General features: G+C 38.3%; 1 protein-coding gene across 1 annotated transcript in view; it reads left to right on the top strand.

Annotated features, from left to right (window-relative positions):
• The window catches only part of Cep128 (centrosomal protein 128), a 363113-nt gene extending 337539 nt beyond the window's left edge, over positions 1 to 25574 (top strand). Inside the window, exons 23-26 of the mRNA XM_004649677.2 lie at positions 2967 to 3044; positions 5332 to 5445; positions 17945 to 18053; positions 24450 to 25574. Of these exons, the coding sequence (XP_004649734.2) occupies positions 2967 to 3044; positions 5332 to 5445; positions 17945 to 18053; positions 24450 to 24586 (438 nt within the window). The 3' untranslated portion in view covers positions 24587 to 25574. The remainder of the gene's footprint in view (positions 1 to 2966; positions 3045 to 5331; positions 5446 to 17944; positions 18054 to 24449) is intronic.
• Positions 25575 to 26032: the final 458 nt, after the last annotated feature.

The following is a 26032-nucleotide window of genomic DNA, read 5'->3' on the forward strand; positions in this document are numbered from 1 at the left end:
AGGGTCCTGCATGCTCGGCCTCATTGCCTTCATTACTGCACATCTTCCTGTCGCAGAGGTGCCTGAGCGTGGTATTTCTTAGGCTCCATGCAGTTCCTTTTCTCCCATTGCATAATTCTTGCACCCTTTGCATATGCATTATTCTCCCCCAGCGAGCTAAAAGTTCCCACAGAAAGGAAAACAGTGTTGTCTAGGTCTTATAGATCTTTCTATTATATTTCAGATACACATTTATTGTAAACCTCTGGAACAGAATATAAGGATGAAAGGAAAGGCCTGTATGTCAGAGTATTTCTGATATTCAGGAAGAGGTTTAGACATGATATATAAATGAAGCATAAAGCCCAGCAGGGCACAAGTGTGCCTCAGAGATAGAGTACTTGCCTAGTATACTCATGGTCTCCACTCACACACTACAAAAGCATAAAGCGTAGTGTGAAGATAATTAATGGAGACAGGGGTGAGGGGGGAGAATACAAAATTAACTGTGCTATTTAATAAAGCACGAAGGAGTTTTCAAGAACCACTGACAAAAATGTGGCTACAATCGAATCATCCTCATAAGCCATTGTGAGCACATGCAAGCAGAGAAAGGATGGCCTCCCATAGTCACTTGATTGATTAAAATTTTTAAGCAAAATTACTAAGTTTTATTGTGGGGAAAGAGATAATTTGCTTATTTTGAGAACAAGATGAGTTTAACATACTTAACCTAAGTTCAAAAGATCACTGCCAAATGAGAAAAATGATGGTAAATGAAAAGGAAATAAAATTTTACACTGTTAGATTCTGCTTTTGGTGAAGGTTTTTACTCAATGCACAAAGCTCTGCCTTGGAACCATCAGGTCATTGCTTAGTACATTATAGTTTAAGGGCCAATAGATTCTGTAGAAAATCTGTAATTTTATTACTTAAATAAATATAGCCTACATGGTGACCAAAAAACTACCTGCTTTCCTAAACCTCCCTGTTATGCCCTATATTAAGAAACATGTCATTTTGATGAATTTTTCCTACCATGGAAAAATTAAATGAAGCCATTTAAAATGCATGGTAGTCTCTCAGTGAGGACATGCATCAGAAAGACTAACAATAATATAAATGTTAAGCAGAAGGAACAAAATACTAAATCCTTTAAATAGGCCATGAGAAGGAAGACTTTATAAACTTCCAGCAGCACACACAGCTTTCTATTTAAAATGGCAAAGATGTTTCTGCTGTTCTCCATAGAATCACATTATGGAAATAAGCCTATGGAGAAATCAAAACACTGATTTTCATATGTCAAATCTAGAAAACACTGCAACGTGCTAGAGTACCTCAGAACAGAAAAGGAGAAACCTAAGTGCCTGTTGAGAGAATAGCAATGGAAAGCAATTAGAATCCCATAGGCTTCTGATGGGATGGATTGGTACAGTTAGTGAAGGAATGGGTAGAGTGAGTGAACTGGAAGATCTGGAACCAAGATGGCATTAGCTTTCTTATTTCCATCCCTTCCTGCACCCAAAGTCTGTGGGATACATGAAGCACATGCTCTGGGAAATGTGCCTCTGTGAAGCTCTGTATTGGAGATGCCAAGCAAACCACAGTATCTGTGGACAGGAGTGAGCTTAGGTGGGAGCGCTGAGCTCCTCTCCCGGAATGTGTCAGACCTACCTAATCAATGAGAAGCCATCTGACCACATGATTCCTACACCACAATTATGTAATTCTTAGCATAGATATCACTTTTAATAATACTGTGCTATGTGCTGGCAAATAAGAATCCCATAAAGCTTGTACCTTCACAAAATAGAGATTGTTGTCTCACATGAAGTCCAATGTGGTGGTAGGCAGCTTTCCTTGGTCTTCCAGCATCCAGAGTATGTGACCTCTGAACTTCTCACAGCAAGAGTTGAGATAAGAGGGAGCTCACAAATTCTGAATGACTCAGTCCAGAAGTGACACACTCCCTGCCCAAAGTTCATGTGGGTGATACCAGTGAATACATAAAATGTGGGTAGCTGCTAACTTCTCGACAACTTGGCATATTTATGCCCTGGGTCTGGCTGGATACTTCACTTTGTTCCCATGTAGAAACCAAAAGGTTTGTCCTTTACTTCACTGAAAATTAAAATTCATTTTAAATTTTAAAAGCTGAGTTACCAGGTTAATATGTCTTGTTTATCTTGTAATGTATTCTAGACTGATAACCCAGTTTCTTCTACTATACATTGTATGTTCTTCAACCCAAGACCACTCCACTACTTAAACTCTTCATATATATATGTATATGCCTATATATGTGTGTGTGTGTGTGTGTGTGTGTGTGTGTGCGTGCGCGCGCGCTTTGGCATAATTTCCAGATCACTCCCTTTTAATGTTTATATTGGCCATGGTAAAAGGATACGTTAATTGAAGATTGCATGACAAGTTATTGATTTATAATTGACTGAATCTGGTGCCCCTATCACAAATGTTTAATTTCAGGTATTTCTTCTGTCTTTTGAAAACTGCTCCCCATTTCCTTTTAGCTAAAGTAATTGTTGAGACCTCTCTTCTTCTTAATGGCAGTGTTTGAGAATGTCTAATAAACTCTACAGATAAGTAACTGCAAGTTCACCTTTTTTATAGTATTACCTTGTGGTTTATTTCTGGTGCTCACTGAAGCAAGTTTGTAAATTAATATGAATATGAAATGCTCTATAGAAACTTTCATAGCATATCAGTTGAAAGCAATTATTTTCCAAGCAGTCTTTTTACATGAGTCACTCTTGGAAATGCATCTCATATATTTTTTGAAAGGAAATAATTCTTTTAGGTTTAAAAATGTTGGCAATATTTAATTTTGCTTGATTCCCCAAATCTGTAGTTTGATCTCCTTATATCAGTTGTGTGTCTCATTTTCAATGTTTACATTCTGAGAATATTAATCAATTTTTGTGGCTGATTTCCTTATGGTTCTATTTTTGTTTTCTGTTTCCCAGAGTAACCGTGTGGCCTTGGACCATCTGGAGTCCGTGCCTGAGAAACTGAGCCTACTAGAAGGTTTCAAAGACTTGAGAGTGAGGAAAAGTTGGCTTGTTTCTATCATTATTTTTATCTGACATCTTTCTGATGGGCAAGGAAATGTGAAGCAAGAGAGGGAAAACCAAAAAGCACTGTGGACCTTCATCTTATCAGAGTTTGTTAACATTTGGAAAGTCAGAGCTAAAAATAGCAGCACTTGTATATAGGAAAATAGAGATTTTTATCTTACTCCTAGAAATTAACTTTCCCCCTAAAGCTGTAACAATAATTTAGGAAAACCTAAGAATTAAAGGTAGTTACATTTTCCAGTGAGAATAGATATAAATTTCAACTTAGGAATTATATTTTTCTTTATAAACTGTGAAGGTACTCTTTATTTTGGAGACATGATAGTTCATGGTTATGTCTCCATTGTGGCATATGAATTCAAGTCTTCATGATGACGCATCCCATCCTGTGTATGGATGCGCTGTAACCACACAGCACTTCATTATGATGTCAATTCATGACAAGAGTGCATTCACAGCCAGTGATTTTCATTAAGCTCCTCACAGAGGGCAGATTCAAAGCAAATGACTCTGCCATCCTGTCCAGAGAACTCTTCACACCTGCCTTGGGGATACAAATCTCATGCACCAGCTTAGCAATCTAATGTTTATCACAGTGTCAACTTGATCCCCATATCAGATATGGATAAAGGGCTAAAGCTAACTGTGGGCAGAGTGGAGGGGGATGTTCCCACTGAAAACATAACCTATTTCAAATACATCTCAAAAATAGCTAAAAATATCACATGCTATATTTAGGTTGTCATTCAACCTTACATTATTTGGGAATACCATTGGTTGGGAAATATAGCCAAATAATAGCATATTGATTATTGAAAGCAGTGATACACTGTGCTTCTCAAATAATATGTTTATCTTTTTTTTTTTTTTTTTTTTTGGTTTTTCAAGGTATGGTCTCTCACTAGCCCAGGCGGACCTGGAATTCACTATGGAATCTCAGGGTGGCCTCAAACTCATGGCGATCCTCCTACCTCTGCTTCCCAAGTGCTGGGATTAAAGGCGTGCACCACCACGCCCAGCTTAATATGTTTATCTTTAAGATCACCATACCATAAGTATTTTTTGCTGGTCTAGTAACTAAATATTTTTGTATGAGATCCAAGGTAGAGCTGACATATCCTGGAAGCTGAACTCTTGCAAACAGGATAAAAAAAGAAAGGAAAAGCTGGGTGTGTTGGCACACACCTTTAATCCCAGCACTAGGGAGGCAGAAGTAGGAGGATCACCGTGAGTTTGAAGCCACCCTGAGACTCCATAGTGAATTCTAGGTCAGCCTGGACTAGAGTGAGACCCTACCTGGAAAAACAAAACAAAACAAAACAAAACAAAACAAAGGAAGGAAGGATGTGGGAGTTTGTGGTTCTGGATTTTCTTATGGTTTTGGAGACTTAAAGATACCCTTAGCCGGGCGTGGTGGTGCACGCCTTTAATCCCAGTACTCGGGAGGCAGAGGTAGGAGGATCGCCATGAGTTCGAGGCCACCCTGAAACTCCATAGTGAATTCCAGGTCAGCCTGGGCTAGAGTGAGACCCTACCTTGAAAAACAAACAAACAAAAAACAAAGATACCCTTAAGCTTAAAAACCCATGTGAGATAATCTTGAAAAGATAGTATATTGGGGGGCTGGATAGATGGTTCAGCAGCTAAGGTGTTTGCCTGCAAAGCCTAACAACCAGAGTTTGATTTCCCAGTGCTCATGTAAAGCCAGATACACAGTGGCACATGCATCTGGAGTTTGTTTATAGTGTCTGGAAACCCTAGCATGTCTATTTTATCTTTTTGTCTTCTGTCTATGTCTCTCTGTTTACAAATAAATAAATAAATGAAGGATAGGAAGTTGTTTACGGATAACTAAAATAAATGGGCATGGGTTTAAAGGTACCTTTTCTTTAAAGAATATTGGGGTACCAAGTACTAGTGATGGTTAGTACACAGCAGCCAGCGTGTCCTTCATGACCACCACTGAACAGCTCATTGTTACTTCAGCCTTCTTCCTTTGCCCCTCTAGATGCCATTTGGTCTGACGTGGGGACTAGTTCTAAAAGCAATCTCAGTGACCAGGATCAGTCTTCTTGTTTACCTTTGCTAGTGTACACAGGAATCATTTTCTTCTATCTCCTTGGTGGCCTGTTTTTTTCTAATATATTTACATATGCATAATACTGATTTTCAACATATCAATATGTGCTTCTTCTCATTTCAAGCACTAATTTTGCTTTCATTGCCCAGTTTAGACCTTTCATTGCTTTTCCAGGACTCCTGTAATTCAACTGAGAGACCTGACGGGAGATACTCTAGATTCAGGATTCACAGAGATTCTCTTCAGCAGCACAGGGACGATACCAAGTTCAGATTCAAAGGCTTCAAGGTAACGGTCTTGGCATCCATTTTCCATCATGGAACATTAACTGTTTTAAGTCTGTATTCTTTCAGCTATTCCTGCACTGTTGATGTCCAGGCACCTAGGAAAGGAAATAGATTTTCAATTCAGTGAACATTGTCATCAGTGAAGAACACTGACCTAGTCTGTACTCAAATATACATCCAAGTCAGTTACCCCCCAAAAAGGCCCTATGGTGGCTTTCTATATACTCTTACAAACTTTAATATTTATGAATATTCATTACACTGTATGTGTTCACTTGTTAGAGCTAAATATACTAATTTATAAGAAACCACTTTCTTTCTGTAAATGTGGCTGAACATAATAGTCCATGGATAGAAAGATATTGCTCAGTTCCATAAGTCCTTAGCATACTTCCAGCAAATACTACAGCTCCTTTATCCCAACAAAAACTCACGAAACTGTAACTTAGTGTTGCTGTTTCTCCTGTGAAGATGACTTCCCATGGCCCTGCTCCTTTTTGCTTTTGCTTTCTGTGCATTGGGATTATTGACTACAATGGTCACCTTTCTGTCTTGTATGGCAGTTTTTAAGTCATCTTCCAACATTCCCGTCAGCTCCTGTATACTCCAGATTACCCATTTCTCCTTTATAAGGTTTAGGCAACAGGAGCCAATGATACTAGATGTAGTGTGCCTTACGTGATACCAGAACTTCACCATTACAACAGCCCTGTCAGTTTGGCTTTGCTATTTTCTTCTCCTCTACTACTGAAGAAAGTAAACTTATAGAGTGATTAAATCAGCATTAAAGCCCAAATCTGCCTTGTTGCCTCATTCTCTGTCCTTGTCCACTGTATTGTCACAGTATAAACTTCAACTTCATGGCCCATACATTTTCTAGAAATCACAAAATGTGGGAATATATTTTTCACCTGTAAATTTCATTTTCTCCAAAATTACATAAACACAGTACATACTCTTATTAGTTCATCAGAGGTCTAGATCCAAATGAAACATTTAAAACATGATTTCCCAGTATAGCTGCTTCAGTATCAACTAAATCGGTGCTATCTAGTTGCACACAAATTGCTAGAAGTCAGTGCAGTTTCCATAACAGCATATGGCAAATGTCTGAGTGTTTGACATGTTCAGCAAGTAGTCTCACTGGAGCTCTACTTAAAATTACATTTGCAGCTGAAGATGAAACCAGGCCTGGTTGGCAAGAGAGGGTAACACTTGGAAAAATGAGGAAACAAGTTTGAGAATTTTGAAAACAAGTACTAGCCTAGCATAGGGCTGCAAGCTCTATTTTGCTATGGTATTGTTATACATTAATACTTCTAACACATTTTAAAATCATATCCATTCTAATGGTGACTAAGTAGATGATCACCATATTCAGTAGACATCTCCCCTGAAGTAATTTAATAATCTAACTAAAAATTGATGAGAGGGCTAGAGAAGTGGCTTAGCAGTTAAGGCATTAAAGGACCTCAGTAAGCCAGAGGCACAAGGTGGCGCATGCATCTGGAATTCATTTGCAGTGGCTGGAAGCCCTGGCATGCTCATTTTCTCTCTCTCTCTCAAATAAATAAATAAATAAATAAATAAATGTTTAAAAATTGATGAGAGTATCACATTTTCTATAATCATTGTGGAGGAAAGGAGAGAACACTTTTTTTTTTCTTTATCAACTATTGATACCAGTAGTCATGAATGGAAATAAGTTATTTGAAGAGATTGAGATGGGGGCTGGGGAGATTTCCCAGTGGTAAAGATGCTTGCCTGCAAAGCCAACCAATCCAGGTTCAACTCCCTAGTACTCATATAAAGCTAAACGCACAAAGTTATATATATTTTGGAGTTTGTTAGCAGCAGCTAGAGACCCTGGTGTGACCATTCTCTCTCCCTCCCCCCCCCCCTCTCTCTTTCTCTCTCTCTGCTTGCAAATAAATAAATGGATTTTTTAAATCTTTAGAAAGAAACTGAGATGGGGGCACCTTCAAGAGAAACATGTGCTTAGGGAGCTTGTGAGAAAAATGAGTTAATCATTTCTTGGGTCCATGGATGGCCAAAAGAACTATATCTGGTTAGGAATTGACATGCTGAAAAAAATGGTAAAAATAAGAAATATTAGAATTCTTTCTCTGAAGAAGGTGCCCTATCTATAACAACATAAGTTTTACAAGACATTTTTCAACAGCTTACTAAGTTCTCTATTTTTGCTAGGACCGAGTTCAAAGACAAGACACATTGCACAGCCTTGAGTTCAGTAGTCCTGCTGAAAACTGCATGTAGTTCCAGGAAACTTAATATAGGGTTGACCTCAATTGAAATACATATTTCAGCTACCATATTTGAAGAATGCTGAGCTAAGTCTTGGGGTAAGGTAGAAGGCAGATATGTGAAGATGTTGAGGGTATGGTTGTTGCAGTCAGGTTCACGTTGCTGTTACAAATCACCCAACCAAGAGCAGCTTCTGGTAAAAAGAGGTTTATTTTGGCTTACAGACTTGAGGGGAAGACATGATGGCAGGGGAAAATGATGGCATGAGCAGAGGGTGGACATCACCCCCTGGCCAACATAAGGTGGACAACAGCAACAGGAGAGTTTACCAAACACTGGCAAGGGGAAACTTGCTATAATACCCATAAGCCCACCCTCAACAATACACTCCCTCCAGGAGGCTTTAATTTCCAATTGCCATCACCTGGAGAACCTAGCATCCAGAACACCTAAGTTTATGGGGGGCAACTGAATCAAAACACCACTTTCCGCCCATGGCCCCCATAAACTGATATCCATACATGATGTAAAATACAATGCATTCAGTCCAACTTCCCAATGATGTTCAAATATCTACCATAGTCCAGGATCTTTTGACTGAGCCATAATACCAAAAAATAGTCTCAAAAAACCCATAATGACACAGAATAAGCATTCATACTACAAAAGATGGTATTTGGCATAGCAAGGAAATATTCAACCAATACAAGATTTAAAAGAACCAGGGCAAACATCAAACCCTGTAGCTTCAAGTCCAACAATTCTAGCCAGTGACAAATCTCCCAGTCCAATAACTAACCAGCAACAAGTCTCTGGACTTCCATTTCTGCCCCTCCAGCTAGTCTACTCACAGTCCTGGAAAACTTCACTGGGGCTGGTAGCTCTCCTTGATAGCCATCTCCTGGTCCCAGCATCTCCACAGGGCCTCCACTGCAATCCACAGTTCATCCTCATGGCCCCACGGGGTCTCCATGCAGGCAACCAGCAAACCTGCTTCACACTGCTCATGACCATTTCCAAAACACAAGACTGTGTTACAAACTAAGTGACCCTCTCTTTCCTGCATTTCTTATACTCCACAATACCAGATAGGGTGCCAATTTGTTAATCCAGGGGGGAATAAAGCAGATTTTGAAGAACAGGACACTCCTTGAGCCCTCAGGCTCCCTCAAAAGAGTCTACATTTTTCTTGTTGCCCCAGTGCAGGTCAGCTGGCCCAATCTCAAAGGTTGTAATCTCTTAATTGCAGCTGAATGGGCAGCAGTTCGCCTAAAGATTTTTTTTTTTCTGTGCCATATCCCTCTGTTTATAACAGTTCATTTCTATGAAAAGCAACCCTGTACAACTGCTCAGGACACAGGCATAACAGCAAGCTTCTCTTGCAGACTGCTAGCCCAATCCAAGCAAAGCTCTTTCTCACCCTCAAAAGCCAAACCTCACAGTCCATAGTTCTTATTGCATTCAGGTCTTTCAACTCCGACAAGAATAGTCCATCAAGCACTGCAAGGCATCTTTTAGGCCAAAGCTTCAAATTCTTCCACATTCCTCTTGAAAATCAGCTCCAAAAGACCAAAGCCACACAGTCAGGTGTCTAACAGCAATCCCGCTCCTCAGTACCACTTTACTGTTGCAGTCAGGTTCGCATTGCTGGTAGAAATCACCCAACCAACAGTAGCTTGTGGGAAAAAAAAGAGGCTTATTTTGGCCTACAGGCTTGAGGGGGAAGCTCCATGATGGCAAGGAAAACGACAGCATGAGCAGAGGGTGAACATCACCCCCTGGCCAACATAAGTTGGGCAATAGCAGCAGGAGAGTGTGCCAAACACTGGCATGGAGAAACTGGCTATAATACCCATAAGCCTGCCCCCAACATTATACTCTCTCCAGGAGGCATTAATTCCCAAATCTCCATCAGCTGGGAATCTAGCATTCAGAACACCTATGTTTATGGAGGATACCTGAATCAAAGTACCACAATGGTCTTTTCTTCAAGGAGGTGAGGTGCTTCATCTCTATTCCAAAGGACTTTCTTTCAGAGTTGTTGTAGAACAGGGGTCCACAGCTTCCTCCAAAGCTTAGCTGCCAAATTCTTTATATAATCAAGTTTTATTGGAATATAGCTACACTTATTTATCAAACATTTTCTGTGGCTCCCTTTGCACTTCATTTTAGGCTTCAGTAGTGAAGCAGAAACTCAATGTTTCAAAGCTTAAAATATTTACCATCAGGCCTTCTGTATAAAAATCTGCCAAGCCCTGGTCTAGAAAAAGGAAAAATTAGCAATTAGTCTAATCTTATTTCTCTTACACATTATGTGAAATATTTTCTTTTGCCTATGGTCATACCTCCCTGAATGTATGCAATCTCATCTGACATATTTTCTCTTTATCAATCAATCTAATAGTACTGTGTGAGCTCTTTGGGAAGGCAGTACTTTTCCATTCATTCAACACATTTGATAGGTGCCACTCATGTGCCTGGAGCTTTTTGGAGCGTTCAAGACTATGAGCCCTTTGGGAGCTTTCCTTCTAATTGAAGGAAATTCCTGCTTGTTATTTTTCTGAACATTCAAAAGTTACTCCATCTTTATTAATATATACAAAGCACTGTGCTAGGCATTCACGAGGTGGAATTCTAAGAAAAATTGTACCACCCTTCAACAAATGAAGATCTCTTCATAAACGGTGGTATGAAGAAGGAAAGGAGGATGAAGGCAATGAAGGTGGCCCCATTATATGTCACTGAGGATTCAGAAGAAAGATGCTAGAGAGTTGAAAGAGGCTTGTAATAGAAAGTACAGGGAAATGCTTTACTCAGGTCTCAGCATGGAAGGGTTTTTCATAGCATTTCATTTGTAGAACTCTGTACCCCTTTTGACAAATAAGGATTGAAAAAGCAGAAGGGTGTTGGCATCTGGCTTCTCTCATGTAGCAGGTATTGTCAGAGAACAATATGATGTCCTCTGTGACCGGATTCTGGGGCAGGAGGATGAGCAGGAAGGGGGCAAGTTAGTGCTTCTTTCTGTACAAGGCTCATCTCCTGCTGCTTATTGCTGTGGTACTCTGTGGGACAGAAATGATCTGATTTCTGTAAACCTGTAGAGATGTGGGGTGGTGCGACATGCACAATTTTAAGAGTATAATATAAAACCACAACAACACAATATTGTATAGAACTGACCAAGCTAACTAACAAAGTGTGATCTAAAAGTTTATATTTAAAACTCAATTCAAAGCTGAATCTAACACATTGTCACTGACTCTCTAGACAACAGAAGCATTTCACAGCCTCTTTTCTGCTTGGCCTAATTGAGTTTCTGTAGGACAGTCTTCCCTTGCTGTCCCAGCTGTTTCAAATAGAACAGATTGTCCAAAAGCCAGTAACCCAGCATTGCTAATCTGAATTCACAGAGGAGCATGGTTTGATCCAAGAAATCCCTATTTGTTACCTTTTCCCATACTAAATATATGGTTTTAATTAACATTGGAATTTTTTAGTAAAATTACAGAAGGCATATTTTTTTCCAAATTTTCTTCCATCTGAAAGGAAAAATCATGATTTTTCCCTTATAGTTGAAGAGTTGGTATGTAAGTGCTATTTAGAGAAACAGATGTTTTCCAGGATAAAGGAGGCAGGTGAGGAGGTGTTGATAATGGCCTTCAGTTGTAGTTATGTGTCCTACTTGCCCACTGTAAGCATGCATGTGATATGAGTGCATGCTGTATTTCTGGAAGTCCCTTCTCCCTCTATTGAGTCTCTGTGTGATTTGTTTATGCTTTGCTCCTAACAATTAGTGGCTTTTAGCACTTTCTCAAGTCAGTTATTTCTGATTTAAATTTGCAACAGTAACCTCTAAAATACTCGTTGCAATTTACAACTGTAGGTGATGCCTAAACAGCTTAATTTTAATATTCTAAAATGTATTACTAGTGTTTAATTTGTGAAATTTGACAGACATTACTTGGGAATAGTATCAACAACATGGGAGGGGTGGAGGGCTCATCGACCCTAGAACCCAGGCAAGCCTCCCTTCTCCATGCCCTAGTGAGAAAGTACCTACAAATTTTTATGCAAATATGTCAGTGTTTCCCTCATTCCCAACCACTGTGTTATCCTTTAGAGATTCATAGAGAGACTGAGAGTTCATTGTAAATTGTTAAGGACTTATAAAAACGATAGTGTGGCTATTAGGCAAATAGTGGCATATAGGAAATACTCTTTATTATATTGTTGGTGTCACCTTTGACTCCAGAGTACACTCAAACTATACATATTAAATTAGTGATATAAGCAAAAAACATGGCTAGAGAGATGATTTAGCAGTTAAGGTGCTTGCCTGTGAAGCCTAAGGGCTCATGTTCGACTCTCCAGGTCCCACGTAAGCCAGAAACACATGATGATGCAAGTACACAAGATTGTACTTGTACACAAGGTGGCACACATGTCTGGAGTTCAATTATAGTGGCTGCAGGTGTGCCAATTCTCTTCCTCTTTCTCACTCACTCTTGCTGTAGCTCTCTCATTAAAGAAAAGGGGAGGCAGTCTGTTGGGCTTGCCTCAAAAAAAAAAAAAAAAACCAGAAAAAACAAAAAGAAACAAACATTTTGATGTCCTCCAGCATCCGCCTTGTGGAAGTCTAACAGAAATGTAATTGCTCTCTTCCTGACGATGCTGTAGATGACACACATCCCGAACCGTAAGGCAGGTGAACCCTGAACAAAATTCTGAACAGAATTGTGTCCCTTTGATGTCACTAGTTGCTGCCATGTCTAAGTAGCTGATTTCATCTTACTCTGTAAAGGTAAACAAAAGGTTGACAGTTGAACTGGAAGTTTTTTTTTTTGTCATAAAATCTGAAAACAGTTAATGAATAAAAAATGATTGTTTAGGAATCAGGATGGGTGATTAGGTGAACATTTACTTGTTAGCCTACTAAAATCCCCCTCTACATAACCTGTATCCCTTAAATGGGAATATTACATTTTGTACAATAAAGGAAAGAATACGTTTGTTGATACTAATTGAAAAACTATCTACTGAGCATGAAATGGTTGGCTATAGTGCGGCATTCTTATAAATCTGATATTTTTATGGATGTGTTGTTTTGGGCATAAGGTATTGTTTGAATCCATTTGAATTTTCTATGAAAGAAGAGAGTGGGCATAGTCAGGAGTTGTGGCTATCCAGTGGTTATCGCCAGATAGATTAGGATGATTGCTACTGGTGAGAGGACTTAGAAAGGGAGTCAGTTCACTCTGTTAATGTTTACATGAACAAATTAATTACAGTGGGATATGGTGGCTTACACTTGTAATCCTAATCCCAGCACTCTAGAGTATAAAGCAGGAACATTGTAAATTCCAAGGAGGCTAACACACCTAGCAAGTCTCTGACTCAAAGAAACAAGGATAATGCAGCTGTAAGAATATCAGTCTCCAACCTCCATAGTAAGCAAACTTCAGTTTCTGCACTTTGGTCAGTAAATCACATATAATTATTATCAGATTTCTTAGTGCAGGTAACACTGTGATAAACAGTGGAGGACTTTGGATGGATAAATGGAAAGATAAGAATAATCATGGCCTCAGTCTCCTAATTAAAATCTAAAATGGTATGCGAATTGAGTTATGAAAGGTAAGCATCAAGTAGGCTGTATGCCCAGTTTGAGCTTTCCAGTAGGAATGAAGTTTACCGAGGCTCTAAGGGTTAAGGTTTCTGGAGCTCTGGTGGAGTGTTTGGTATTTACAGTGGAACCAAAATGAAGAGAAGGTATTTCATTTGATGAGAGACAAATTTAAGAAAACATTTTTGCCACATACTAAGAAATACACTGTGTGCATGTGTGTGTGTGTGTGTGTGTGTGTGTGTGTGTGTGTGTGTGTTTTCCTTCTCTCCAGGGGGAATAAATTAAATTTTAAAAATTAAATATGTTTTTATCTTGTAAGCTTTGGACTTGCAGTATTCCTGGGAGAAAAATATTTGGTGGGAATCATTAAATATTAATCATTAGATATCAGTAGTCAAGTTGGAACAGCTCTTCAGAAACCAATTACAATGTGGGTTATGAAAGACAAGTGGAAGAAGCCCAGGGAAAATATTAGAAAGTGCAAGTCCTTTCATCCCATGGAATTTATGCTGAGAATTCTGGCTAACTAGCTTATTTAGACTTAAGACTGCAATAAAAATAGATCCTTGTTTTAAGGATATAAAAAACAAAAACTGGGATTAATAACATACAAATAATCTTCTTTTGTAACAAGTACTTTTTAATACTAAAATACTTGATTAAATGATAAGTAGAATTAAAAGGAAGCATTCACATTGTGGATGTCTTACAGAACTTGCGTATATTGAGATTCCACAGATTAAAGATCAATGTAGAAGTAGAAATGAAAGTATTTTTTATATTCTGGCATGTTGATTGTTCAAATCGATTATGAAATTATTTTCTTGCAGTGTTAATTTGGTGGCTGTGTTCAAGGTAGTGTGGAAAATACAGCTAAACCTCCATATTTTGCAAATATTAAAAGAAATAGGAATACTTGAGTCATGAGTGAATCAAGCATTGTAAAGGAAAGGCAGATCAATTCTAAGTTAATCAAAATATATGAAGCATGGGCTGGAGAGATGGTTTAGAGGTTAAAGCACTTGCCTGTGAAGCCTAAGGACCCAGGTTCAGTTCCCCAGTACCCATGGAAACCAGATTTACAAGGTGTCACATGCATGTTAAGCTCCTTTGCAGTGGCTAGAAGCCCTGATGCACCCTTTCTCTCTCTGAAATATATAAATAAAAATATTTTTTAAATTATATGAAGCAAAAGCCAGTAGAATTCTAAAGAACAGGCAAATCTATAATTCTAATCAACCCTTTTACAATTTCTTGTGAAATGGTAGAACAATGAGCCCAAAGTCATTGAAGAAAACAGGCCAGAGCAACACCGTCACTCAACTAAACCTGTTACTTTTAGAATAGTTCCCAGCAACACCTAATTGTACATATTTCTTGGGTACATAATGAACATTCTCCACAATAAACTATATTCTGGGTGATAAACAAACTTCAGTAAACTTAAGATATCTGAAATTGGGCTGGAGAGATGGCTTAGCAGTTAAGCGCTTGCCTGTGAAGCCTAAGGACCCTGGTTCGAGGCTCGATTCCCCAGAACCCACGTTAGCCAGATGCACAAGGGGTCACACCTGTCTGGAGTTTGTTTGCAGTGGCTGGAGGCCCTGGTGCGCCCATTCTGTCTCTCTTTCTATCTGCCTCTTTCTCTGTCTGCCATTCTCAAATAAATAAAATAAACAAAAAATTTAAAAAAAAAGATATCTGAAATTATAAAACCTACATTGTTTGCTGACAATGGAATGAAATTAGAAGTCAATGACAGATATCTGGGAAATTCTTAGATATTTATAAACTTAACAGCACTCCTGAATATTCCCAGGATGAACCAAGGAAGCAATGCAGAGGAGATTTAGAATTATTTAGTCATATTAAAATATAAAGACAACTTATCAGAATTTGTGGGCTCAGCAGAGAGCATTTTGGGGAGGAAGTCTGCAACATGAAATGTGACTTCCAGAGAAGACCTGGGATCAGGAATCCTTGTTTCCATCCAAGACTCTAGGAAACAAAATAACCCAAAGTTTGTGACAGCAAAGAAAGAATAAAGAACTGAAAGGAATAAAATAAAAAGCAAATAAGCAGCAAAAATAACCAACACTAGGTTTCTTCTAAAGTACAGGTTAAACTTTAAGCTGCAGCCAGACTGGTCAGAAAAAGAGAGAGTGAGAAGGGACAAATGGCCCCTCTGCAGAGTGGAAGGAAGCAGGGCATGACTAGAGCTCTTCATGACTTCAAAAGGGGAGTTGCGGAATGCCTGAGCTACTCTCCTTATAAGTTTAGTAATTTCACTGAAACAGATATACATGAACAGCCTTCAAAATGTGCCATGCACATCAAAATAGAAGAGAGACTAGTTGGAAGGGAGTTTAGTGGGAGGGAATTATGATGAATATATTGAATATGTGTATGGATGTTATCAGTAAAAAGTAAAAAGAAAAAGAAAAGAATGTTATCATCCAGCAATTCTTCTAGGAGTCTATATTAACTAAAATTAAGAATGAGCAAAGCAGACTGGAAAGATGGCTTAGTGGTTAAGGCATTTGCCTGCAAAGCAAAAGGACCCAGGTTCAATTCCCCAGGACCACACATAAGCCAAATGCGCAAGGTGGCACATGTGTATGGAGTTTGTTTTCAGTGACTGGAGGCCCAGCAAGTCCTTCCTTTCTTTCTCTCTCTCTCTTCTTACCTCACTCTCTCTCTTCTTTCCTCTCTCTCTGTGCCTCTTTCAAATATATAAATAAAAACAAATTTTTTTAAACAAGCAAATTTTTTTAAAATGAACAAAGCTTTTTGTACCCACAGGTTTATCAAATGGTTACAAAAGTGGAATAAATCTTAGGATAATAGAAGATTAATAACTATGATATAATTATGACAAAGATGATAAACTCCCCATATATAATACTATTTATAAAAGTAGGAGTTTGCTGGTAACCCATTTGTAGGACTTGGACTTATAATGCCTATGACCTTGCATTCAGTCTCTAGCGCAGGACCGAGGGAGAACCCGAGCCAGCTCAGTTTACACCAGGCACTGGGATACAATGGAAATATAATGTAAATCTTCCCAGAGATCTTGCAATGAGTGATGCCCGGATTATAATGAATATCCATACTTAGAACAAGGAAAAACAAACAAGCAAGAAAACTTTACTTGTTTAAAATCCTCGGGGTCTTCATTTTAAATTTACCTAAATTCTCTTATGGTACATGAGGACCAAGTTCTTGGACTATCAAGGACATTATCCATGCTTTTCACTCAGAATATATTTGCCTCCTACAAACACATGTAATGTTTTTCATTTGGATTTTTCTTTCCCCTTTAAGTACAATGCATGCGACAAGCTGAGGTGGGTGTGATGTACAGAGAATGACAACTCGTGAGGTTGTCATGCTAGGTAAAGGGTGAAGATTTGAAATATCTTCTTGAACCAACTCATGCGCCATCATCTCATGAGACTCTTTGGTAATGTTCCTTATCTCACCTTTCTCTAGACCCCATAGTTACCTTTGAAAAGATAAAACAAAACTGATATCCCTACCTCAACACTTGGACCACCCCCATTTATCCTCCATACACAGTTAAAGAATAACTTCACAAAAACATAAATCAGTTTGTCATTCCTCTCATTACAACTTTGGACTATCTTCCGATTAAATTTAAGAAATAAAATCTCAAGCCCTAAACCTGCCTTCTGCCCACCTTTGGGCCTCCCTGTAAACAAAAGTAATCCCAAAGGCCTTCCTCCTCTGCTTCACACGTAACAGCTCTTTCTCACCTCTGAGTCTACATCATTCCATCTTCCCATCTTCCACTGGTTAAGTCTTCACCTGGCTGACTCATTGATTTGTACTCAGTACTCTATTAGTGCCTTAAATATCACCTTCCATGGACCACCCCCTTCTTTCTTATTATGCATTCTCTGCTCTGTTTCAAAATGTCTTTTCTCTTCCTCCATTATCCACGATAACTTGTTGATGGGTCCAACACAATGGATTTTTTTTGTACTCATCTTTGTTTATGAATGGCTAAGAAAATGAATATAATCATTATGGAACTTCTAGTTAAATGTAGTTTAAAACATCAGATTGTTTTTATTGACTTAGTATTCCTACCTAAGAATTTGTCATAAGGAAAGGAAAAGGTACATATTAAAAGACATTTCTCATAGTATCATTTATGGCAATGAAACGCTGGAAGCCACCTAAATGCCAAATAAAATAATGGCTAGGTATAGCACAGCATATCCACAAATAATGTGTGATTGTCATGTAAGCTGAAGGTTAGGATACTATAATGACTTCCAAAATATTTATAACATAAATGTAAATGATGCAAAGTTTTACACATGTTATAAATTCTGTTTAGATTGGGGAAAAGACTGGCAAAAATTTGTCATACTGGATACCACGGAAAGATTTCTTTCTTTTTCAATGTATTTTCTTTAACATGCAAGTCTTATTTTTTTGCAGTAGTTATAATCATTAACTTGTGCATACCTAATGTACTTACATATTATGATCCAATCACAAGTAGAGTACATTTAAATGAGTCCCATTCCTTACATTTTGTAATAATGAAACTGAAGTGTTGTGCTTTCCTTCTCAGGATGACAGGCTCTTTACCGAAGGTTCCCACGCTCATGGGTTAGATCATTCAACCTCTTGGCAGGATCACGGCCGCTTCCTGTCTAGTCCACGATTTTCACACTTGAACTGTAAGTAATAAAGTTCTCTACCAGTTCCTAAATTGGATTTAAGCAAATGCAACTCATGGAAAAATTAACATTGAGGGCCAGTACATGATAGTAATATTCATGTTACAAGCTTGAGAAAACTTTCATTATGAATTATAAAAATAGTGCCCTAAGAGCATTTGTGATATTGTCCAATTTACTGAAAAACATGGAATCTTGGTTTTTTTTTAGACCCATAAATTTCTCCATAAAAGTAAATAACCCAAAGTAAAAATGTTAACTAAGCAAAATTTTGGGGTTTTGTAATAGAATTAAATCATCCCAAAAGGAAGATCTTTTCATATAACTACTCAGAAATAAAGAATCTTGTACAAAGAGGAACAGTACAAATACTGCTCTCCCCACTGGATCTCACTCCTCACGCTGTGTTGAAATAAGATCATGGCCACACGAAGAAGGTGCGAGTCCAGCAGCGCAGGCTGCCATCACCCCCAGTCGCCTGCCTGCCCTCGACCCTGCGCTGGTGCTGCAGTGTCCAGCTTAGTGTAAGATCCTGAAAGAAGACATCAGAACTTACTGTCTTCAAGACGCTTTCTGTTATAAGTGCCTATCACATGCTATAATTTCTCCTTGAAGTCTTTCGTAGAATGATAATCATAGAGATTTTTGTGATCTGAGTGACTCTCCATTTACTGGTTCTTTCCTCCACCAATAGTGCACACAATGAGAATATTAGCAATGTCTGTGTGTTCACCGCCGTGTACTTAGCACTACTCATAGTATTTGACACATAATAAAAGCCCAATTAATATTCAGGTCTATAAGGTAAATGAAGTTGTTATATTAAGTCCACTTTTATCTAAGCTATTGGTTTCAAATATTATTTAATGGATTCTTATTGACATAGTAATTTGGTTCTTCTTCAGCTTATCATGGGCCTGAGGGGTTGAGCATGAATTTGATAGTTCAGTCACTTAACAACACTGGATCGCCATCAGATGGTATAGCAGAATGAGTCTTAGGTCAGAGCCAAAGGTGGTAACTCTCATCTGAGCTTGTCTATATTCATGGCTTCATCTAATAAATATTCATTAGGTTTTGACAGATGGTTTGGTTTTCAGTATGTCATAAGTACTTCACTCCCAAAGCTAAGCATTTTCTCTTCCCTGTCCTAATCATTTTACCAAGTGGTTCAGTATCTGCACCAGCCCTCTGCGTTCTAACCTTAAGTTGTTTTGTTTTTCATATTACATGATATAAAAACTTCCCCAGGACTGTGTAGTATAAGTAAACACAGAAGAGGAAGGTAGCAACTGTACCCCTCAAAGCAGCAGACAATCCGTTACTGCATCCAGAAGCGCAGGGTTTCCAGCCCCACGGCGTGAACATGGTGGTCAGTGTGCTGCTCCTCCCATGGCAGTCATGAGGCGCCCACGGAAGGTTCTTAGAAGAAAGTACTTAGGTGACATAAAGAGAAAATAGCAGGGTTTGTGGAACTGTGTTCAGTGTTATAATAGGCAGTGAAAGAAACTGGATTCACCTTTCTATGCTTAACATTTTGTGATCGGCCATGATCATTTCGTTAATTAAGACATGCTCTTCCCAGGTGGCCATTGGTTTCCACTCAAGCACAGCAGCTCAAAAGATAAGACAAGGAAGAATTATCATGGAGAACTTAATTTGAGTGAGGTGTTTCTTATAGCTTATTTGTACAAAATGGCTGAAGTATTTATCTCATAAAATAAAGCCAATAAATTAATTCATCATTTATTAATTCAGCCATATCTTTTCTTCTTTCTGTTAACTAGTTTATTTTAGGCTTTTTATTAGTATATTGATGCCATATTTCCAAAAAAATACTTTTCCAGGTTTTAATTACAGCTATTTGAGTACTTCTTTATTTTTGTAGTACAAAATAATTCAACTTATTTGTAGAAATTATCCTTTAATTTCTCTTAAATTTCCCTCTAAACATTTAAAATTAAAACAAAATGTCAGAACTGATCAAAATAAAAATAGAATCAAATAGGTAATTCAGAGATGAAAGAAGATACCCATGGGATATTTTTTATAATCATGGAAGTTGTTAATAAATATTTGAAAAGAAAAAGAAAAGCGGCATGGTGTGAAAGGAAACACAGAATAAAAGGTCTCCAAACCTTAAAATATGATTGCCAGGAAGATAAACTCACCAGAAATGTGGAAAACCCAAACCAAGAAAATGGTAAAGTGCAAAGATGTGGGGAGAGAATGACTCAACAGAAGGACAAAGATAAACATTTTTGGCAAATCAGTTTGAGAGGCAATCCATGATTCGTGAGTTTGGCATAGAGAGCAAGGAGAGCCTGACCAGCAGGCCAGTGGTGGCCCTGTTAGGTGGGCACAACCAGCTCCCAGTGAGCAGCCTGGCTTCCTCTGTGGATGCCTGCCCCTTTCTGGCTTTGGCCTTTCCTTTTGTAAGGCACACAGTAGTAAGGCAAGAGAGGTAACATTTTCATCCTTGTATTTATGAAAACAGGTTTCTTCCATTTACTCTTGACTGAGATTGGCAGACTACCAAATTCTAAGATTGACTGGCAATAACATTCTAAGTAGAAAATGATTTTGCTTCTCAGCTCACTAAAATTCTGCTCCCCAAATCCACTGTTGCTATCAAAATGCATACATACGCTACTTCCATTCCTTTGCTCTCTACCACTTACTTCCTTCCCTCTCCTGGCCTGGAAATCTAGTGACTCCCTAATCCCTGTGAGTTTGATATGAGATACTTCTGTGTGGTCTTCTAGCTCCTGGGTTGTGAGCCCTTTAGTAGGACACATATGTCCTCAACTCCTTTGAAGAAGAGATTCCATGGAGAAAATCCTTAGAAAACAACTGACAGATTTTCTGATGCAATGGAAAACTTAGGGAAAAAGCAGCTACAAAAAGACATACAAAAGATTTAACTTAGCTATAAGAAATAATTAGTCATAGAAAAAAATCAAATAAAATCAAAACATGAGTCAATTAATAAACTCATGGAGAAAAATAAAGCAAGAAGAGAAATTTTGTCCCAGTCTACATATTAGGTTTCTCTGAGGTGTATTTATTTACATAGTCATAAAAATATAAACACTCAGTATTGACATAACTGAAAATTCAGATGTAGCTATTTTGGGAGGATGGGTGAGGAGAAGTAGGTGGGTGTGGATAATGTCTAAAAATGATAAATCAGAAAATAGCAATATAGACTCTTTTTTACATAAATAGAGCAAATACAGAAAAGTCTAAAAGAGCTGATTTTGGTTGACTGTGGGGCTGCAGGATTAACAAGGATGGAGTGAGTGGCTCCTGTTCTCTCTGGAGCTCTGTTTCTGATTGATGTGTTCATGTACGCATTGTCTAAAAACACATCTATGAAGATAGGTGCTACTGTGGAAACTCCCGTGTATGTTGTGGACCAGCAAGTGTCCAGTTTTCTTGTTGACTTCTAAACAGAGTAAAAGTGAGCTTTGGTGTTTTGAGCCATTTCACTCTTTCTAGAGACTTGGTGAGGAGGTAACCATTGTCCCTTAAGCAGGTACTAGTTTCTGAGCCCAGCTCACAGGCTGCTTCTCACTCAAGATAGAATCTGCACTCTTTGAGACCTTTTGTCTGTCATTGAGGCTGAGGTATTCATTCTGCTGACTTAGGGGTCCTGTCAAACTATGACCAGACTCAAGCACAGAATCACTGACCATGGAAAAAACAAAGGAAATGGGAAAATACTGCATAATTTGTGGCCTCTGAAATGATCCAACATTAATGAAAGTTTATTTTAAGAAGTAATTTATGTCAGCTTTGTGTAGTTCAGGTCAATTCATGAAAAGGTAGATGCCTTCTGCCAGGAAGAAGGGAAGAAATGTATAAATTGTAAGTTTATATTACCATTGGAAATAGGAACACAGAAATTCATTATTGAAAGCCACGATCACTAGCAAATTTATCCTGGCTGGCTAGAAGTTACGCTGTGAGTCAGGATACACTTTTAGAAGACTTGGATTCCATTACCTTCAGCCTGTAGACAGTGGGAGCTTAGTAAAGAGAGACTCATAATGTCAGCTTTTGAAACTGTCATTTTTACTTTTTATAAGTAGCGACTGGCCACTAGTCTCCATGTATAGCTCCTTTTAGATGAAAGACATACAACCCCAGGCCAAGTCTTCCCACTCAGGCCTAGGGCCAGTCTAGACTTGATGAGGGAGGTCTCTTACAATCTGGTGGCTTCTAGAACTCTCCAGTAATTTGAAACTAACATGCTTAATTTCTGTGGAATTAGTGTTTCCAACCAAAATTTAAAAATAAATGTAGATTGCAAATTTTCTGTGAACCTAAAAGTGCTCTAAAATGTAGCATTTATTAAAGTAAATGAGTGAATCTAAAAAGAAAGTACTGTGATCTTTTTCCCCATGGGGTAAAATGTATTCAAGAATTCACATAGAAATTAGAAGTGAATTAGACATTTTACCTTAACATTCTTAGAAAAGCAATTAGTATAAGTTGTCTTTAAACTACTATTTCACTTTCTTACCTCGACTTACATGGCTAGAAATAGAAAGATTAGCATTCACAATTTGTATTTTGAGATATAGTTTATTGGAGTTTAAGGCTTTTGAATAAAAAATAGTTTTTCCACAGCAAGAATAGAATATGTTTACTTCTTTGTTATTGTTCAAAGTCTACCTGGGCAACTGAGTAGGTACTTCTTAAGTCATCTGTCCTCATAGTTGAGGAATCAAATGCCAACCATTTATGGCAATAAAAATGTTCAAGGTATTGATAAGGTAAGAAAGTTGTTTTTTATACATTAAAGTATTACTTATTCCATGAAAGCACAAGTAACTTTCTCCTTGTTTTATATGTTCCGTTTCCTTTTATGGTTTGGATATTTTTTACATGACCAATTAATTTCTATATACCTTTTAATAATTGAGTTCTGATTATTGTGCTTTGGCAGGATAATTCCTAGTTGCTATCTAGAAAGCACCTAGAAAATTTCCAATTGATAAATGCTTAAAAATCTATTAAGTATGTTAACTTACTCAACCAGTATTTATTAATGTGCAAGGCTATGTTCAAGACTGTGACTTTCGTTTTGGAGCAAATAGAAATGCAGAAAAACAGGCAGGGAGTGAAAAGTAGTGAGCACAGAAACACATCATTTAAAGCAGCAATTGCTGTGCTCGAGGTAGAGGGAAGCTGGAAAGGGGACACTGTTGTAGGTGGGTAATGACAGGATGCCTCAGTGAGACAGCTGCAACTGAGCTTAGACCTGAATGGCAAAAAGAACCAGCTGAGTTGAAATTGGGTGAAACTAGATACTGTGATTTCAGAAGCAGAAAATTCAAAAGCAACAACAAAAGAAGAGCTTTGCTCAACTGGAGAAATGGGAAACCCAGTGTGAGAGTCAGGGCAGGCGGTGGCAGCCACAAGCAGATACTTAGATTCAGTTAAATTTTTATTTATTAGTTATTTGCAAGCAGAGAGAAAGAGAGGAAGGGAGAGAATGAATGGGTCCACCAGGGCTTCTTGTCACTGCAAACAAACGTCAGGCATGTGTACCACTTTGTGCATCTGGATTTACGTGGGTACTGGGCAATTGAACCTGGACCCATAAGGCTTCGCAACCCAGTGCCTTTACCTACTACTGAGCCACCTCCCCAGCCCCAGATGCCTAGCTTCTAGCTCATCAGAAGGCACTAAAAGGCAGGATTGAAGAAGTTATGCAGGGGAGTGTCATGCCCTGGCTTACTTTTAGGGAGGTTATTCTGATTGGGATAGCTAGAAAGCAAGATGAAAACAGTCAGAGGGAAATGGCAACTTACTCTGGGGTAATAGTAATGGAAATAGTATAAAGTAGGGCATGGGTGAATTTTGGAGATAGAGTCACAGTTCACCAGGGAGTAAAAGCTAGAGGTTAGAGAACTGGCTTAGTTGGGTATGTTGTTTTCTAAGGTGGATAAGGGAAGGGGCTGAGCAGGGACCTGAGAGTTGAAATCTAGAGGGAAGAGTTCTGGATGGTTGAATTCAAGACTCTTGCATTCAGGAGAGAGGTAAGAACCAGTAAGCTGAGATTCCAGATGGCCTGTTATTAGTCGACGGGATATAACAGAGTGGATTCCTTGAAAAGTAGACCCTTAAGTTTTCTCTCTAAGTCACTTGGAGTTGTGTATATATCATTGTATTCTCATAAGCCCTTCTACTCCCAGATACTCTCAAATTTAAAAAAAAAAACGGTTTTAAAGTTACATGTGATTTTGAAAATATGCCGTTTGTAGTCATGTTAGTCCATATGTAGATTAATTGTAGAAAACTAGATTAACTAACTGCCTCCTACAAGGTTAGTCCTTTCACCCAGGCTTTATGCTCACATTGGTTTATTTTTCACTTTACTCTTAGCCTGTCCAACATTTACCAAAAGAACCACTGCTCCAGATTCAGCTTCAATCAAGGAAGATGCCACAAGTTCACCAATGAATGGAACAAGTCTTCAATCCAAGAAGGAGGAATATGAGAGCAAAAAAAGCAAAATGTAATTAGTTACTCGGCTTGAGCATTTTACAAATAATAACCTATCTCTTCCTGCTGCCGTTTGGCCCAGGTTGTCTGGCAGACATTCCCATGGCTTTGGCTCTTTGGAATTGCCAAACACCAACTAACAGGATAATGCAGTTAGTCTTTGTGAATGATATGAGTTTAACCAATGCAACATAAACTCATGAATAATATGCAGCTAACTTATTGGCAACTCATACCAGCAGAGAAAGTGATTTTTTTTTCACTTTGTATTTCCCTGTATTTTTAGTGTGATCAGTCACAGTTTCCCTTACCCAAACTTGAATTTATAATTGATGCTTTTCAAAAATTACTGACTAAAATAAGGAAAGGGAGTTCCTTGATGCAAACATTTCCAGCACTTTAGAATCAAGGAACATTTATTATATAGAATACATTTTTAGATGCTTTCTCCCTAATAAATTCTCATGTGTTATAACATGCCATGGAGATATGCATGTAAAATATTAGACCACTTTATAAGTGCCCAAGACTGTGATGTCTATCAACTCAGCAGTCTACTGCAATGTGTAGTATCTTAAAACTATTTCCAATCATCCATTTTTAATAGCAATAAAGAATTTTTAAATGATATCATAGAGCACTGTAAAGAATCCATAATATGATCTATTTATTTGTCCTTTTTTGTGCCCAAATGTCTCACAATGATCATCCTAGTCACATCCTTGATAGTTTATTATGACCCAAATCCCAGCACCAAACTTCAATGTCAGCAGGTCCACTCTTCAAGAGTTATTGTGTAATTTGTTTAACTGCATTTTACCTCCCAACTTTTTCAACATCAAAGTGTTTTTAAAAGCCTACCCCTTTCCATGCTCCTGTGCCCATGGAAGAAGATTTCTGTGAAATGGTAAACGATGGTAGCTGCCCAGGAAGTGAATCCTGCTGGGCCGTGGTGGAGCGAATCTGCACCGAGACGAGGACAATAAAGCATTCACTTGTAATGTGCCCTTCATCTTGTGTTTATTGAGATATACTTACTCACTACCTTTCCCACGTTTCATCAGATGCTTGTGTTTCTACTTGGTGTTTTCTGAACGTCCCATATCTGAGAGTGTAGAAGAAATGGCCCCTCTCCATGAACATGAATGCAAGGGCTCACTGCAAAACATGGAAATGTCCATATCAAAACACAAATAACACAAACTGCATAACTGTTGAGAAGACAAAGTGCCTTTTGCTACTTGTTCATTCCCAAGCACTCTTATTGAGTGTTTCCTCAGTCATTGTGTTAGGAGGAATAAGTCACAAACACAGGGATGCCTGTTCCAATGTGGGTTTGACATTATACAATACATGGAAAAAGAAGTGATGTGTTTAAGCTAGCTGGAAAAAAAATGGTGTTGGGCGACATTAGAGTTTTTGTTTCCTCTATCCTCAGAAAGTCTCAGAGCTGTGAATGTAAG

The sequence above is a fragment of the Jaculus jaculus genome, chromosome 7, assembly GCF_020740685.1.
Source record: "Jaculus jaculus isolate mJacJac1 chromosome 7, mJacJac1.mat.Y.cur, whole genome shotgun sequence".
Classification (NCBI taxonomy): Eukaryota; Metazoa; Chordata; class Mammalia; order Rodentia; family Dipodidae; genus Jaculus; species Jaculus jaculus.